Source organism: Camellia sinensis, chromosome 8 (genome assembly GCF_055761805.1).
Source record: "Camellia sinensis isolate YWXY chromosome 8, ASM5576180v1, whole genome shotgun sequence".
In the NCBI taxonomy this organism is placed as follows: domain Eukaryota; kingdom Viridiplantae; phylum Streptophyta; class Magnoliopsida; order Ericales; family Theaceae; genus Camellia; species Camellia sinensis.
This window is the reverse complement of record NC_138968.1, coordinates 38493188-38512341: the sequence shown is the minus strand read 5'-3', so window position 1 is coordinate 38512341 and position 19154 is coordinate 38493188. Positions and strand designations below refer to the sequence as shown.

General features: G+C 34.8%; 1 protein-coding gene across 1 annotated transcript; it reads right to left on the bottom strand.

Annotated features, from left to right (window-relative positions):
- Positions 1-520: 520 nt before the first annotated feature.
- Positions 521-2634, bottom strand: LOC114288968 (Cupredoxin superfamily protein). The gene is made up of 2 exons (XM_028232595.2): positions 2429-2634; positions 521-1006 (listed from the first exon to the last, which is right to left on the bottom strand). The coding sequence occupies exons 1-2, from the start codon at positions 2592-2594 to the stop codon at positions 615-617; spliced, it is 558 nt and encodes a 185-aa protein (XP_028088396.1). The 5' UTR covers positions 2595-2634; the 3' UTR covers positions 521-614.
- Positions 2635-19154: the final 16520 nt, after the last annotated feature.

Sequence of the window (19154 nt, the reverse complement as noted above, 5' to 3'; positions counted from 1 at the left end):
AATTCAAACGTAGAGTTTCAAAAGGCATTTGATTCTGTACGTAGTCGTTAATTCGACAAGTGAAGTTGTGGATTCAACTTCAGGTGGATCAGTTCCGAGACGAAGACTTGGTGAAAGAGTTACAGAAGATTTGAAGGCAAATTGACTAAGTTGGGTAATTTGTATATTATCTTTGTAATCTTTATTTCTTCAGTAGTGGATTGATTAGTGGCGTTTCGCCCGTGGTTTTTGATTACAATTGAAGGTTCTTCAATTGTGATTTTTTTCACGTAAAAATCGTTTGTGTCGATTTATTATTTATTCTGAAAAATAACAATCTAAATCACTTTCGTAAGTGCTTAATGATTTAGATTGCGTGTTTTGAATAATTGGGATTTGGAATATTCTAATCTTGATCTAATCACGAATCACTTAGGATTTTCAGTTTCTACTCATATGACAGAAAGGATTATAATCTCATCATAACCACATATACCATGAAATAACATTAAAAAAATTTCCGCCACATATAACATTTCTCTTTTTCAGATCTGCAGCTATAAAACATTTATTTAAAATGAGATTGGTATACCAAAAAAATAAAAATTACATATAGGAACACATTATAGACAACTTCAAAACACCCAAAACATAGTACTAGTCACCAAACCCATAAAACCCAAGACAAGAGAACCCATTCCACCATGAACAAACACAGTTGAGCCACTAGAAGTTAGAGTTGTAGGGTTGTTGCTCTTGGAAGAAGGCGTCGTCGGAAGAGAGGTGGTAGCGGACTCCGGGGCATTGGTGGGCGACGCGGCTTGATTGCCTGCGACGTTAATGTGAAGTTTCATTCCTCCGAGGCAATGCAATTTGTCGCCACAAACGTAGTACCTGTCACCAGGTGTGGAGAGAGGAAATGTTGTGTTCCCATTACTACTGGATTGTAGTACATTGGTCGTGTTGCACCCCTGGTAATTGTTTTTTGTTACCTCATTCACGCTGTGGGTTGATGAGTATTGGAACACTGTGTTACACAAAATTAAGGCAAATATTAATTCATTGCTACACTTGAAGTAGTCTATGAAAAAAAAATGATTCACTGTGTTTGGTCCTTAAATTTTGGATAATTATTCTTAAAAAATTTTAGAGTTTTGTTTGGTTATTCAAAAAATCATAAAAAAAAAAAAAAATCATAATTCCTATTTTTTGGATGCGCTTGAGAAATAGAGAAATTTGCCATAAAATGATTAGATGTAGATGTAGATATAGATATAGATAAACACATAACATAAATATAGTATTACTTTTGATGTGACATGTATTTACATTTTTTATTTTATTTTATTGTTCGACTTTAGAATTATGTTGCTCAAAATTCTAGCCGGAGAAAGTTTTGAATTCCATTTGCAAGATTGAAAAAAAGGAAACCAACCAGTAGTCTATTTTCAAATCAAAATTTTGAAAAACAATTCAAAAAAGTGAAATTAAACACAATGATGATTTTCTTTTAATTTTTTTTCTTTTTAAACTCAGAGAAGTACACAGAATGCAACGCTAGCAGTTAGCCTTTTAGTTGAGGGGAAATTTCAAGACAAATTATTGGGTTAGGTTGGCTTGAAACACAGTTTAATTTGATAAAATATTTGTCCATATTTTAATTAATGTTTTAAAAATTTCAACACAAAATGTAATTTTTTAAAAGTTGAGTAGAGGCACGTGAGTGGCTCCACCACTAGTAGCACTATATTCATCTGGTGGAGCTTCGGTTCCATCAAAATAAGGGTGAAGTTAAAAATTTTGTTTATATTTAGCAAATATTTTGAAGGGTTAATACACAATTATTTCTTAAGGTTGTCTTAATTTTCCATAAATTTATGTGTGTATATCTATATATATATATATATTTTTAATCGATGAAAGTCAACGAAATCTATGTATGTTAAGATCCTGTATGGTATTTTTTTTCTTTTCTTTTTCTTTGTAGTTCATGTTTTTCAATTATTTTTTAAATTATAAATTTTTTTAAAAGAATGATACTTTCAAAACGAAAAATAAAATCATGGTAACATTTTTTAAAATAGTTTGCCCAATAAATTTTCAGTGTCAATTTTTATTTTTCTATTGTGAAAACAAAAATCTGAAGACAAAAATGATACCAAATATGAAAATTATCAAAAATGTTCTCTTTCAATACCATTCAGATTTAGCACATAAAGACGAGAAGAAGAAAAAAAAGAAGGGCAATTTTGAAAGCAAATGTTATAATCATAGGCAAAATCAATATTTTTATTATTTCAATAAGAAAAACTTTTGAAAAAATATTTATAAACTCAAAGGGGCAATTATCCCATGAACCTAGTATCATGATTAATGCATTTCGTACACTTTTGTATAGAAAATTATGCGTGACATTTTTGATGAGATATATAAGGCACAAAAAACTCACATAAGACATCCCCAACGGCGAATGTCTTGCCCTTCACCCATGTATCAAGATCAGTGCTAATATCCCAACCGGAGCTATCCCCGACGGTGTAAAAAGTTGCTTTGCAGGTTAGAGCAAGGCCAAGAACACCAAGAACACACACCACAACTTGCTTTGCCATTTTCATTATACAACCCAATCAGAGATAAGCATCAAATGAAAAATAAATGAAGGGTTGGTTTATTTGTGTGCATGCGTGTCTGTATTTTTATATGAGCTATGGCTTGTGATTAGATGACCTAACTGACCAAAATTGTGGGCAACAAATAGGTCTCTCTTTCTGTTTTTTCATATTTGGTCTCAAACATTTTGAGTGAACCTTTGGTTAAGTTGCATTTTTTAATTTATTTTAATGGTGCTTTGGTTATCTAATTAAAGAATCTTGGGGTTCATGATCATCCATTAAAAACCCATATCATCTAAGCCATCAATTTGCCGGACTATAATATATGAGTCAACACAATAGAAATAGGCTATACGTTGATCAAAGTGATCATGAAATTCTCAATTTTATTTTTAATTTTTTTTATGCACTGAATTTGATTATAGAATCGGATACAATCATCTCATATTGGATGAGAGCCAATGGACAGATTACCCTTGGTCATTTCATTATCATTAAGTCTAGGTACCAATAAAAAATACTCAAAATTTTATTCAGAAAATAATAATATAATCCAAATTCAACATAAACATATTTAATATTTAGTCTAGCATTTATCTTTTTGTTTTTGTTTTTACCAAAAAACAAAACATAAACATGTTGAATATTTTTTATTAAAAAAAGAAAAAAAAATTGAAAAAGTTACTGAATGACAAATATTTTAATTGGTGTGGGTTGGGGTTGATGATCTGCCACTCCTTGTGGAGTATAGTCCTACGGAACAATGACTTGGGTTTTCCCAGATTAATTGGTTAGTCGGGTGGTTGAACAAGGTGAACTTTAACACCCTCTGGTCAACTCCTCACACTTCGCTGTTGACTTTACCAACATGTACAAGTGCACAAGTATCGAATAATATTATACAACAATAGTATTATACATAATTATATAAGAAATGTTTATTAAAAAATATCTGACATGCATCTTCTATCTTTTAAGCGTCGAATGTCCGATATAAATGTTTAATTTACTTTGAAAAGTCTGTATAACATGATCAATAACAAGTGTGCATCAAGCATCAAGTAGATTGTTTATATAAAAAATTTAGTTGATCAGAAATGCGTAACTGCATAATAGATCACATTTAATTTAAAAAAAATATGAAAGGTCTATTATTAGAATTATACGTACCAACCATGTATTTAAAACAAATGTAGTCAAATCATATGGCTATCAATAGTCGATTAATATAATTTGTATGTGATCAGTCTAATTAAAAAATACTAAAAAATAAACGATTTAAATTATCAAAATTAACATAGAGTAGGCCTAAACCCCATGAACTAAACCTTCAAATCCATTAGTAAACTAGAGGGAAGCTGATCCATTTTTTCTAGCTCAAACTTTTTCTTCCCATTGTAGCTCAAACGTAGCTATTAAATTTGAAGAAATCTTTTCCAAAACCCCCAAAATAAAACCAGTTATGCTACGTAGCTTGAAACTACCGAGCTTCAATTTAGCCCGAATTCAAAACAACGTCGTTTCATCGTTTTGAATTTTTTTTTTTTTTAATAACTGGCAGAAGAAAAATGAAAAAAGAAGAAGAACAAAGAAGAAGAAGAAAAAGAAGAAGAGGAGAGTAGCAGAGAGAGAGAGAGAATCATCATCATCAACCACCCAACAAGCCATTCATCTTCAGATCTTCATCAATATCATCATCAACAACCATTCATCTTCAGATCCAGAAAAAAAAAAAAAAAATCAACCATTCTTCAGATCCAGAACATCTTCATCATCAACAACAACATCACCATCATCATCATCATCAACACATTTTCAGATCCAGATCCACTATTTTCACATCTTCATCATCATCACCATCATCATCTTCATCATTTCTAGATCTGGGCTGGAAAAAAAAAACGGAGGCGGAGGCGGAGGCGGCCCCCTCTCTCTCTCCATTCCCTCTTCCCTTCTCTTCTCTTTCTCTTTCTCTTTCTCTCCCTCTTCCTCTTCTTCTCTCTACTCTCTGCTCTCCTCTGTTTCAGACATAAGGAGTGTAAATCAAAGTATAAAAAATGCAGCGGAAAAATATTTAGATCATACCTTTAGATGATAGAACCTCGTGGGTAAATCACGTGCTTCCAGAGTCTGATAAACCAACCCAGCAGTGAAGTGATATCACATATTGAATATCACCCACACAAATCACAGTGCAAATGACTTGATCGTTGTTTTTGGGAGAGAGTCAGTATATGGGTAGAAACAGATCATACGTTGTTTCTCTCTCTTAATCACCCATAACCCATATACCAGATATATATTATTTTATTATTATCTATCCATATCAGTAATGGAGATAATATCTGTATCCTGAGTGGTTATCCTAAATAGGTTTGAATTCAATTTCAAAACCTATTTGGATAAGATTCAAATTTAAATTCAAATGGTCATGCCACATGGGCGCCCATTACTAACATCTCCCACTCGCACATGAGTTGGCATGACACTGCCACATCTCTATCTCAATCTCCCAAAAAATAAACAAACTCATACTAGCCACTGCACCGTGCGACTGCTGAGAACACCTGCATGTGGGAGCTCTATACTAGAAACTCAAAAAGAGCCAGCATAGAGACATCAACCCAACAAGAACAGAAATAGTGTCTCATATACCCCAGACCCATCTAATTACACCGGTTCAAAAAACATCTCTATCCCTCAAAATAGCATGTTTGACCCTCTCAATTCTTGCAATATATTCACACTCAATTCGCCTCTCATACAGAGCGATGTGAGTTACCGGCAGTGAATATACAACAGTGGTGTAATACTAGATGATCTTCCCTTTGCACTCATGCCATTTAGTTTAGGATTGACCGCTTTCCCAGTGATGTCCCTTAAGGCCGAATCATACATGACCGCAGGCAACATACCAAAGTAGCAGAACATCAATCCCTTACCTTATGACATAGTCAAAAGTCACAAAAGGGTACATAGTGAAGTCATATCAATAATGACACGTAAGACTCACACGGTGAGGAAGCAGGGATCCATTCTCTCACCTCATTACTCGGTCGCTAAGCACATATAGTATGAATACATGCTACGGTGGAGTAACTCTTCCATAAAGAGTGACGTCATACTCGATACATCGTACAGATATTAGTCTAGTCGCTTTCTAGCGCCTAACCCGAATTCTCTATTTGCTCGCCTTCTAGATCTCGCATCTGGCTAATCATAACAGGCACAACATGGAAAGTGGGTACTAACATCCATGTTTGGTCCTTAACACGACCTCATCTTGGTTATAACCAAGGCGACATACATAGTGGATGATTTAAGCCTCTCTTGGCTCCAAATAAAAATAAACCACCAGTCTCATCCTTGCTTGCTCCCAAGCGCCAAGGGCGATTGCTCGTGTGAGTGAGCCAATCTTGCCTGCTGACATCATCATCTGCTAATCATTATGACACAAACCATAATAGTGTCAACATCCCATCATCTCAAAATAAGTGATCGATTTTAAAAAAAATGACCACAGGTTGCGCAATTATAGATTCCAAACATAAGCCTTATTAGCACCTCTTGCGATAAGTATATACAACGGAATCCACCATGTGCGCCTCACATGAAGTAATTTAAGATCACTACCTCTTGCGCAATAACCTCTCTAAAGATATTTTGGTGACCAATTTGCGTTCATTCTTAGTGCGCCCAACCAGCGCAGATGCGCCCAACTAGCGCATTGAATTTTACAAGAAGCAAATTAATATGCTTCTAATAAAGCATTTTATCCACAGTCTAATGAGCAAAGTCAATGTCTAAACAACTCAGTTGACCATTTACCAAAGATAACACTTATCATGCCGAATACGCCCACATAGCGTACTTTAGGCTCCCACAACAAAGAAAAAATCAAGGAATATAGGTCATCTGTTTCTCCCAAAGACAATCCGAGGATTCACTTAATAGCTAAGACTCTGGCTTTTACCGATAGGTAGGTCAATGGATTTGCAATTTTGCATCTAGAATCATTCTAGGATATTCTCTATGTAAGTCATTGAAGGCAAACCGAGAATTTTCCTAAAATAATCCTAAGGATCATACATCCGAGCATATAAATTACATCACCCATGTCCATCATATCTAAAATAGAGGACTGCCCACCCTAGGTGGCGACAACCTTATAAATTCCTGGCTCATAATGACTAAGTAAGGAAAAACTTCTTTTTGACCATTGATCATGCCTCAGTGGTCTTCATCGATCATCGTTGGCCTATCATGGCTTAACGAAATCTAAGAACCACTATTTGGATAACTGTTTTAGGCCGTAAAAGATTTATTAGAGTTAGCAACCTTTTTGCGCTCCTAACTTTTCACCATAAAAGCAGAAGGTAAATCCCTACGGATCTACTTATCCAATTCTCTAACGAGAATGTTGGGTCACAATGTCTACAAATCAATGTTCCGAACTTATGTCAATCATAGCCTAAGTCAAAATAACCTCACTCCCCAGGAGGAAGTCTTCTCATGGTCTACACTTTCCTCAATGGTGCGACTTTTCGGTATCTAGTGAGCCTTATGCCTCAACAATGACTATCCAAATTACGCATAACTTTATAACAGTTTTGCGTCATAATGGAAAGTCAACCAAATTATAAAAAATGGTTAATCCTCAAAGACTTTGTCTTAAACTGCGCAACATTGATCCACTTTCTAAAAATAGGGGACTAGAGCCTTAGGCATTATCCTAGACTCTTTATCATCTTGCGGAGCAATCATGAATGTTTCCCTCTCAATCACCCAGTGATGACGTGGAAAATTTTCACATTCGCTACCACGCAACTAAGAATGTAGAGTATTCTTCTCTAATGGAGTAATCCATTAGTAGGCACATCGCTCCCACTGTCCCTAGGATATTGGAAATTTCTTTCCATTCTCAACTAGGCTACATAGAGCGCTATGCTTGGAATTCTCCATCTTATAGAGTTTCAAAAACTCTATTCACGTCACCTTTACTAATAAAACTTTATGTGACTTAGTTACACTACCACAAAGCTGCTTACCTATATGCACATGACCCGGAGGGTTTGCATGACCGCATACAATAATGCGCCACACGACCCTCTGTGTTTACAAGACAGCATACAATAATGCGCTATAGAACCCTAGGTCTTAACTTCACAATCTTATGAGAAGTAACATAAAGATAAGCTGCTTAACGGTTACAGATCGCCCATAGATGGCTCTCCACTAACCTATTACTCAAAATTGGAGTGTAAAATCTGATATGGAGGGCTCTTAGTTAGGGATATAGGCAACAAACTAGTGCAATTTCCAATTGGGAAACATTTTGCGCCATTATCCACCTAACATTAACAATATTTAATTCCTTATTCTCTACTACACCATTGTGTTGTTGAGTACTAGGAATAATCAATTTTCTAAGCATCCATCTCTCTTCACAGAGTTTTCTAAAAATAACTCAAATAGATACTCGCCACCTTGGTCAAAACTAAAAACATGAAAGCTGTTATCTAATTGATCTCAACCTCATATGTGCAATGTCAAAAATCATCTCAAAACTTTTGACTTATGGGAGATCAAATAGTCTTGACTCAGATGCGTATCGTAATCTATAAATGTGTCGAGATTGAGGCTTAGCTATCATACCCTTACACATATCTAGTCACAAATATCATAGTGGACTAAATGCGCCAAATCAAATGACCTTCTACGGCTTTCCTACTTACTTGTGCGCACCCATTGCGACCAAAGTTACACATTCACATGAGAGCAGGATGTCATAAGCGAGTGGGCCCGAGAAGGCCTACTCAAACCATCGTGTCATCATCTCATTAATGTGATTAAGTATAATAAGCCACCGGTTCATGACCAATGTCATAAACTAATTCCAATCATCTTAATGTGTGAGTTCTCGAAGATAAGTTTAAAAGGTTTAGGCCCAACTAGGTAATGACTCAAGACTAATTCATATTCACTAGATCATAAAAGGATGTCATGGAGATATCAACTGCGCCTAAGTCGCAAATTTAACTAGTAAGTGCTAATCCCCTGCACCTTCAAGTCAATTTTATTCTCCATACACTTTAATACATCTAGTTGAAAGATGACGATACTCCTCTTGCCATATCTATTTCTCGCTTCATAGTTACTTGCAATTAATTCTACTATCCACAAGAAGGAGAGAATAAGCTATCACCTATGGCAGCTCCTGAAGTAACTTAAGCGCGAATGAGGCTAAAGAGTCTAATTTCAACACAATGCTCTCACAAGCGATGCGTCAAATTCTTAGAGTCATAACAACGTTGTCAGCCTTGACGTTTTCATTACTATGCTGCAACGTTTGCGCTTAGTGGTAAATGTTATTCAAAACGTTAGCCTAGTAAAGGAATCACACAAAGAAGCACCTCATCCATGTCTCACACTTGAGTGTGGAAACAAAGTGTCCAGACTTAAACAAGTTAGCAATGGTAATAGATTTTGCAGCCACTTGACGCTAATCTTTTCACTTAGTGTTAATAGATTTTGCTGCTACTAAGCGCTAATCTTTTAATCTTCAAGTGATACTTCAACGCGCACTATTATAGTGCATGAAATTTTTTTTTTTTTTTTTGGCTCCATCCACTCCCAATAATTGGGTATAGAGCAAAATGCTGCTCATACTGGCTACTCGTCTTACACTTAATGACTAATTTATTTAAGCTCGCATTTCTTGGATGACGTGATTCTTGAATGTTACTTCATCCAATGATGTAACATTATTTACAAGTCAAATTACAAAGTCAATCCGCGCAGCTCATTAGTCAAGATCATATACAGATCTATTGAGGGCTTACTAATTTTATAACTCCAAAACTCGCCAACCAAAACTATGTAGCGTGCCGCTAACCATAGCGCACACATTAGTTTTTATTGTGCCAAACAAGGCAACAAAACCACGACGACTTTGAATCATGTTTCCTTACTTTGGCTCAATTAAGACTTGACCTAAAGTCTCCAAGACTTTTGCTCATCTAAAGAATGGGATTACAATGTTCACATTTGAACATCTCTACTAAGTCTAGGTCAACCAAATTAACTTCCATAAGCTAAATCAATTTAGAGAGAAATTCGCATTAGGATTAATTTTATTAGCATAATATAATTTTGCTGCAATAATCTAAATTAAATAGTGACAATATTACACAAGTCGCAAGATCGAAAATCCGCTATGCTCGTAATCATCTCTTGCGCCACAAGTGACAATTATCCAAAATTTAGTTTAATTTATGCTCAAAATATTGGTTTTCGGGAGTTAATCTACAAGGATTTCTCTCAACCGAATAACTTCCCACTGACTATGGCATATACAAAGCATGATAAATTCCATACAATAGCATCTCAATGTAAATTTACAAACAACTCATGCTATATTTATTTAATGATGGAATTCAAATAAATAAATAAATAATCATGCTCCTCTAATTACAACAAACCCAAAAAAATATGTTGTATTTAATATTTAAATTATTCCATAACAGAAAGTATATCATACTGAAATTTTCTGGAATTTTCTGGTATTTTCTGGAATTTTAAATAACTAATAAACACACATAAAATTAGAAATAAAAAAAAAATCCAGAAACTGAACAACTGAGACAATATTACCAGTAGCTAGTAAAACATTTCAGAAGTCCACAATAAAAATTTCAACCCCAGAAAATTATTTATGCAATACCAGAATCATTTTAAAGCATAAAAAATGAATTATTAACACAGAAAAAATATTTTTTATTTTCGTAAAATTTTCAAAATTTTACAGAAGATATAAAATTTAATTCTGAGTCTAAAGGTACCAACCATGCTTAAAACAAAGCTATAACGAATAAATTATGGCCAATTAACGCAATTCAGAATTAAAAACAAACAAACAGAGCCTTAGAGCCAAGTCAGGCGGGAAAAACGGCTCGGCTTGGCTCGCCGCCGCTCAGCGCAACTCGGCGCGAGTCGGCTCAAGGAGCGGCTCAGCGCGGCTCGGCACGAGGCTCAGCCCGCGGCTCGGTGCGGCTCGACGCACGGCTCAAACGCGCTCGGCGCTCGGCTCCAGCACGCGGCGCGCGTGCGAGGCGCGGACGGCGTGCGCGTGGACAACGCCGCTGACGCGCACGTGATGGCGCGTGCAGGCGCGTCTGTAGGGCGTCTAGCGCGTGGGAGCGTGTGGCTGCGGCCCACGACGTCAGGTGGCGCGTGGTCTGCACGCGCTGCCTTCCAGGGTGTTTTCTGGTCCGATTTTTGTACTGCCAAACTCCTTTTTTCAAAATAAAACCGTTTATGGTATGAAAAAAGACATTAATGAACATTAAAAAAAATATTTATGCTCTTAATCTAATCAAAGTAGATTTTTTTCTCCTTTACAAACATTCATGTATATAATGTAAACATACACATGTAAAAATATATACATGATTAAAGGAAACACGAAAATACCCATACATGGCTTTGATACAAATGTAAATCAAAGTATAAAAAATGCAGCGGAAAAATATTTAGATCATACCTTTAGATGATAGAACCTCGTGGGTAAATCACGTGCTTCCAGAGTCTGATAAACCAACCCAGCAGTGAAGTGATATCACATATTGAATATCACCCACACAAATCACAGTGCAAATGACTTGATCGTTGTTTTTGGGAGAGAGTCAGTATATGGGTAGAAACAGATCATACGTTGTTTCTCTCTCTTAATCACCCATAACCCATATACCAAATATATATTATTTTATTATTATCTATCCATATCAGTAATGGAGATAATATCTGTATCCTGAGTGGTTATCCTAAATAGGTTTGAATTCAATTTCAAAACCTATTTGGATAAGATTCAAATTTAAATTCAAATGGTCATGCCACATGAGCGCCCATTACTAACAAGGAGGAAAACAGAAAAGAAAAGAAAAGAAACTGCCCAAAATGACGTCGTTTTGGACGGTCGGAGGATTCGGGGAAGAGAGATTTGAGCTACGAAGGATTATTCAAATAAAACACTCCCATCAATTTACAATTTACTTACAAATACGCAACATTGCCTGACCCTTCAGATTTTTCATCATACTGCCAGCAATGTTATGCCTAAATAGCAAATGTATTCTTGATAAAAACAAAGATAATTGCTTTATATTAAACATATCTTCATGGGACTCCTTTAGCTAAGTACACAAAAACCCAATTTAACATGGAAGATTTGATCAAAACCCCCTCATAATAAAATTTTAATACATTACGGACAAGTACAAAAAGTTTTTCTTAAAAAGTCCAACACGTACTATTATTATTAAAATATTAAACTTTAAAATAATATAACTTTTGATGTAGATGTTGGTTTTTAATAAAATTAATATTTTTAAAATTCTCTTATCAAGATCTATCAAATAAAATCAACATTGACTATGAAATTCATAAAAATAAAATAAAAAATAAAAAATTATTACCGTTGAAATTGATGTAAATAGTAACAGTAACATGTTACTCTATCTCACAGTAACATGTTACTTTGGCAATATTGTCCAAGAAAAAAGAAGAAGATATTTTACTTTGTCCTTACTCAATTATGTATTTTCTCCTTAGAGGGTTTATGAAGCAAAATAAATTAGACTGTCATTTTCACCAAACAATGGTCCAATGGAAGGGTTTTGGCTAAATTTCCCATTTAAAACATCATCATCGTTGAAAAATTATAGCCCCATGATCTTGTAAATATTGATTTAAGAGTTTCAAATCAACCAAGAACAACAATAAAAGAAAGGACAACAACCAAACACAACATAAGAATTTTTACGTGGCAAAAACCACAGTCCCTTGGCTACAATAACAATCTACTATGAAGAAGAGTAGTAAAAGAGATTTCTTATAACGACCAATCCAGGCACATGCACTTGCCCGAGACCTACAAGTAACTGAACTCTGACCTTCAATTTGTGGACATCCGCCTTTACAAAGAGATGTCGAATCTATGACTCACTCACTCCTTAAGAACACTCACAAGTTATTTGGTGATTTGATTTCGTGAAGGAACAAATGAGAATGAATCATCAAGCAAACATGAGAGAAATATACAATGAAACCTCACTGCAGCACTCTCTTAGAATACATACTAAGGATACAGACTCAAGGGATAAAGAAACACAACTGAACGAGCCTGCTATATATAGACAAGACACCTTCGTGGGCATGAGACCCCTTCGTGGGTTATAGAAAGAAACTTCTGGAAGTGTTCCTTACAGCCCTAGTCGCAACCTGGTCGCGACCTCTATGCTTCTTAATCGCAGGTGCGATGTCAAGCTCGCGAGCGTAACTGTGCATGGCACACAGGTTGCTTTTTTCATACTTTTGCAGGATTCGTCTCTCCATGCGCTGGGCATGATTTTCTTTTTTCTTTTACCAGACAAACAACCATCTTTGCCCATGCTTGCAATCTTAACATTGCACATGCTTGTGTTTGACCAATCAATTTTGCATTTTGTCAAACAAAATATGATTAACCCAAGATAGATATAGAAAATCAATCACTTGATGACTTTATCAAACGTTTCAAAATGAATAAAATCAATAAGCACTAAGATAAAAAGAAATATGTTTTGTGAGGAATTTTGCCAAAAAACAACCAGACAAAGGATAAGAATCCTAATAATCGTATAGTATCTAATATAAGATACAAATTAATTTCATTGACTATGATGAAAAAAGAAAAACCCAAAGGGAGAAAAAAAAAAGGAAGAGAAGTTTGCCTTGTCTCCTAAGGGGCCATGGGAGATTTGTCTAATTGTTAATTTCAAGGTATCTAGGGATTAATTCTTGATTGTCTAGATACAAGGTAATTTGGATCCAATTGGATTGGGCTAAGTGGAAGATATCTTGCATTATCAAAGAAAGAAAGAAAAAAAAAAGAAAAAAAAAAGAAAAAAAAAAAGAAAAGAAAAGAACAACTCCATCTCAGTCCAAGACTAGATTGAGTAGTCCAACCTTGTAGGTCACCACCGGTCCTATTTTCATTGTTTGAACAGTTCATTTATAGCGATTTCGGTTTTAACCCGACCCTTTTGATGTTCAAGACTCAAGTTTATGGTTTCTGAATGTTGTTTGTATCATTTCCCCTTCATTCTTGCTTAAGTTTGGCTATTGAGTTGGTTGGAACATGTTTGGAATAGGTTGGTTACCAGGTTTTCAAACTTTTGTTGCCTAGATTTTTGCTTTTGCGCTCGAGCGGCACTTCTTGCGCTCGAGCGGGCTTTGCAAACTCTTAGTACTTTTCCAGGTCTACAAAACTACTGGGAGAATGTATTCTACGCTCGAGCAGTTCTTGTTGCGCTCGAGCGGGTTTAGCTCAAGCGGCCTTTCTTGCACTCAAGCAGTGATCTATTCTCTGCAAAACTACTGGATGTATGTATTCTACGCTCAAGCGTCACTCTTGCACTCTAGTGGAACAACTTATTGTGTCTGGTGCTCGAGCGGATTGTGCGTATATCAGTTCGCAGCAGCACCTTTTTACATCACTTTTTCACACATTTTTCCCTCAAAACCCTAGATCAAGACCTTTTCTCTCTAAAACTCACTCTCTTTCTACTTTTTCACTTAGATTTAGTGGTTTCTTCACCCTACCCTTTTTGATAAAAAAGATAGAGCATCTCAAGGGCTTTATTCTCATCCGAATAGACTTGGATTTTGGCATGTTTGAAGTGTCTTCATTCTCTTTCTTGGCTTCTAAACTCGAGGTAGGGGTTTTCTACACTCCCATATGGCTTTTAACTTGATTATTTCTTTATGTGTAAGAAACAATGAGTTTGGAGGTGATTTTAGCAAAACTAGGGTTTGAAGTTTAACTTCAAAAGAGGTTTTTCAAAAAGAATGCCTTGAAAAGGGTCATGGGAATGAATATGAACTTCAGACGTGTTAAAATAAATGATTTGGTAGTTGAGATGAGGTTTGGAAGGAAATGGGGTTTTGTCCTAAAATATTCAAATAATTATTTGCTTAAATAATGAGATTGGTAATTGGAATATGAAATTCGATGAGTGTCTATTTGAATGGTAGAATTAGATATGTATTACCTCTCACCCATGGGGATTTGGACAATTTATCTGTCTTTGGGATTGTATTTGTTTAAAAATATCTGTTTTGGACTATCAGTGAAGGATAGCTATGATTGTTGTAAAACTGCATGAAGATTAGCTAAATTGAAACTAATCTCTTGTTGGTTGTCATTGAATATGACTGTACTTTAATACATTGTATATGTATAATGTTTGAGAGGAGAAAGAAGATGTACTCCATGCTTGGGAGAAGAAAGGAGATGGACTCCATTGAATTAAGTTGGCCTGTGCGTCTAGGGTGAAAGTCCCGAAAACATTGTGTATACATGGGTGTCGAATCCCGCAGACAAAATTTCTGTAAAATGGTAAATCGAAGTGTTTGTGTGTAATGGTTGTGTGTAGGAAAACCACTGAGTTGTAGTCTCGGTTGGATTGTCTGAATAACAATGGATGTGACTCATGAATTGAGCAAATATGAAATGAAGTGAAACGAATTAATAAAAATTGCATTGGAACATAATACTTGGCATAGTATGGTTTTGGACGGAAAATGAGTGGTAAAGGATCTTATCTTTGAGCGGTGAACATGTGCATCATATTTATAACCTTGTTAGAGTTCATATATTGTGTTAAACTATTTCTACTGGGCTTTGGCTCACTCTATTTGGGAAAACCAATTTTCAAGTGCTGGTGATATGCCTCCTTCAAGGACTTAGCTTAGGAGGACTGTGGAGCTAAATGCTCAATTTTATTATTTTTGTACTTAACTTCTGTACTGCCAAAGGGCTTTAAATGTATTGGACTGAAGGTCCACTTTTGTTGTAACCAAGAACTATCTTGGGAAGATGTAAGCCATTCAGGCGAATGATTATCTGTGTAAACCTCATTTCTCCTTGTATCTGTTTCTCATGTATATCAACTCTGATGAATGAAGGCATGTTAATTCACTTGTATTTCCGCTTATGAAATGGGTTTGTTGTATATTTTCGAGGCGTTACATCATTTATAGGTTTCTATGAACAAATCATGTACGAAAAAAAAAAATTAATTTCATAATTGTAAACACATCGGTTTATAACATTTGTATGAAAATATTACAAAAAACATTGCATGTATGAATTTAAATTAAATCATTCATTTTTTTTTATAGACAAATGTGATAAATTATATAATTATGATTATCGAATTAATCTAATTTTTTTATGCATGATCTCTGCATAAATATGAAACAAAGTATTTGAACCATAAAAGTTGAGGCCCGTAGTAAGTTTACAAGGTCGACCTGCATGGTCCAGTCCACATAACTCATTAATTCTTGGATGGCTAGACATATTTCTACAATTGAGCATGGGAGCTTTAACAAGTGAAACCAAGAGCATTGTCACCACTTTTGTTTTCTTCATACTTTATAGAGCTATTCATATTATTCAATCATGCCTTTACATATATATTTTTCATTAAAATGCCTAACTTCAATTTTTCCTTCATGTAAATTGTAATATCTTTGCAATACAAAATTGTTTTTGCTACTCATAGAAAACTATTTAAAGCTCTTTTGTTGGAGGATATCATCCACATTTATCTTCAAGCAACAAATATCTCTAACAAAGAATTTTTTGGACATCCCATCCTTTCTTTGGCCTCCACTCCCAATTCTTTAAGATTTTTTTAAATAATTATTGTTGATTTAAAAATTGGTCTTTGATGTTGGTTATACAATTTCCAAGATCACCAAATAAGGAGATGTCTAATAGAAACGAGAGTGACATTGGTGTAGTGTCAACCTAATATTTATATTTAGGGTTAGGTTTTTCTCTAATCTGAGATCGGACCAGAGCATGATGTTAAGTCTGTAGGGGCGTACCACGAGTCTTATTTTGATGATTCAAACCATTCAATATATAGAACTCGTCGAATACTTCATCTTTACAAAACATCACATTAATCAGATATCGATAGTCATTTGATCAAATCATATTTCTGTCAACAATAAATATGATTTTTAAAATAAATTGTTGACAGAAATTTGATCTGATCAAGTAGTTATCAATATCCAATCAACGTGATTTTTTTGCAATAATAAAATACTCAATGAGCTCTTCACATTGAACGGTTTGGATTACCGAAATAAGACCCATGATGGGCGCCATGGAACCGAACAATACGATCTAGTTCACTATGTAAACTGAAGAGAATCTAAATCCTATATTTATACAAATATTTAGTCTTGAGTGGAACTTTTTTTTTTAAGCTCTTGAGAGATTAACATTACATAAATAAATAAAACATCTCTAGTTTTGCAGTAAGAATTTATTTTTATACGTACGGATGTGACGTCATATCTTTAGGTAGGGTTGTAAATGAACTAAGCTATTTGCGAGTTTGACTCGGCTCGTTAGAGCATCTTTAATCGGTTAGTTAAAAAAAAAATGTTAGAATGTGTTTTATGATAAAAAGTAATAAAAGTAGAATCTATTAGGTTTTTATTCTTGGCAATCCCGTTTGACAAAACTCCTTTCAGTTGTAATTTTGTTCAACTTTTATTTCAGTGAGGCTATGAGTTTTTAGATGCGAATCCAACCCCGAATTGTGCTTTACAAAGATGTTTCAGAAGTTAATTCTTTCATGTTTGCCACTTCACTGATTATGTCGGGGATTAAGCTGCTTGTCTGAAGTTGCTTGTCCACTCGAATGGCCATTTGTGTGCTCGAGCGGATAATCTTTGGTTCCAGAAGTTTGAACTGTCTGTAAAAGTACTAGAAGTTGTGTTTTTGCGCTTGAGCGAAACTTCCTGCGCTCGAGCGTTAGTCCACTCGAGCGGAGATCGCGGATCTGTTTTCTATGAATATGTGTTTTAGTCTGATTTTAGGGTACGACTTCCAGATCTTCTTCTTGGGTATTAGGGTTTTCATTTAGAGCTCCTTTGCTAGTTTCTTTGATGTTTGTTTGAGTTTAACTCATGGTTTGAGAAGTATACATCAAAGGATTGTTTGTTTCATTCAATACAAAAGAGAGAGTTGTTCTTCAGTGGATTCCGTGGAATTTGGGTCGGAAGCTTTGGTAGATTCTGGAGTGGCTCATTGTCGTGGATTCGACATCAACGTTGTGGATTCAACGTTGGGAAAGGAAATTCTGAGGTGAAGATGGGGTTGGAAGAGGCACATAGCGATTGGTTCAATTCGGGCGTGGATTCGCTAGGTAATTAAGAGTACACTTGTGTAATTCCTTTATATCTTCTTAGTGGATTATTTTGTTGCTTTTGTCCATGGTTTTTTTTATCACAATTGGAGGCGCTCCAATTGTGGTTTTTTCACATAAAATCGTTGTGTCGATTTGTCTTTGATTGTTTAATTGTTTGATTGGGATTGCTATTTTCTGTTAAAATTGATACATAATCACAAATCAATATCTAGGGAATTTCTAAATTTTTCAGAATCTATTGTGTGTGTTAAATGTTTGTTAGTTTAGTGAGTGAGAATATATTCCAATAATGTAGTTAAAATTTGTGTTAAGTAAATAATATATAATATTTATATCTATACACTATAGTATAAGAGGCAATTAGGTTGAGCTACTGTAAGAGAAGGCTCTTTTTTTTTTTTTGCCCGTTTCTGTCCCTGTGTTTACTTGCAGAGGTTTGTTTTTGTGTTCTTCTCTTGCTCTCTATAATTGATTTCAGTTGCGGTCTTTTTCCCTAGACTTCTTGTTCTTCGAATGGCAGGATTGTTTTTGAGTTTTCGGTGGGTTTTTTTTTTTTTTTTTTTTTTTGCTTTTTTACATTGATTTCGTATTTTGTAAAGTAACTGAATTTGTTGTTCTTTGCATGCATGCGTTCGTTTTGCATTTTCATTGGTTTTCTTTCTATATCTGAATCTACAAAGTATTTCATTACTTTGTGGGGTTTGTTCTGTTAGTCTTGCTATTTGTTTTTCTTTACATTTTTAGGATTTATTTTATTCACATTGATGACCTAGCCTTTTTTTTGGTTCATTTTTTATGAAATTGAACTTCCAATTGTTGGAATGCTAAGTTTTCCCTTTAGACAATTTTTTTTTAATGAGCTTGCCTTCTTCCTTTTTTTTCTTTCTTTTTTTTCTTTTTTTTTTTACTTTATGTTTTCCCTATTATGAAATTTCTTAATTTGCATCTGTAGGAGATACTTTTGAGCTTATGTTGTATAACACTAATCTTGGACATCATTTTTTTTTTCATCTTATTAGGTGGAAGTGTCACGACTCAAACCTGTCCCTATAGGTTGAGTGTCATAACCGGCCAGTAATCTGTGATTACCAAAGGCCTTCCTATACAAATCAGAAAAAAAAAAAATTAGGGCTAGCAGAAGCAATATTCAAAAACACTAATAGTCCAATGAACTGTGCATCTATATGAACAAATCTTTACATGCAAAAACGTTAATTTACCCACAAGTACATAACTTATAACTTAACATCTTATACATAACATATGCACATAAAAAAAGTGTACTTCACGA

What these genes read in the sequence shown, in the direction of transcription:
- LOC114288968 (XM_028232595.2), bottom strand. Translation starts at nt 2,594, where the DNA reads ATGAAAATGGCAAAGCAAGTTGTGGTGTGTGTTCTTGGTGTTCTTGGC. An exon ending in CGCCGTTGGGGATGTCTTAT is followed by an intron (nt 1,007 to 2,428) that starts GTGAGTTTTTTG and finishes TGTGTAACACAG; the next exon opens with TGTTCCAATACTCATCAACC.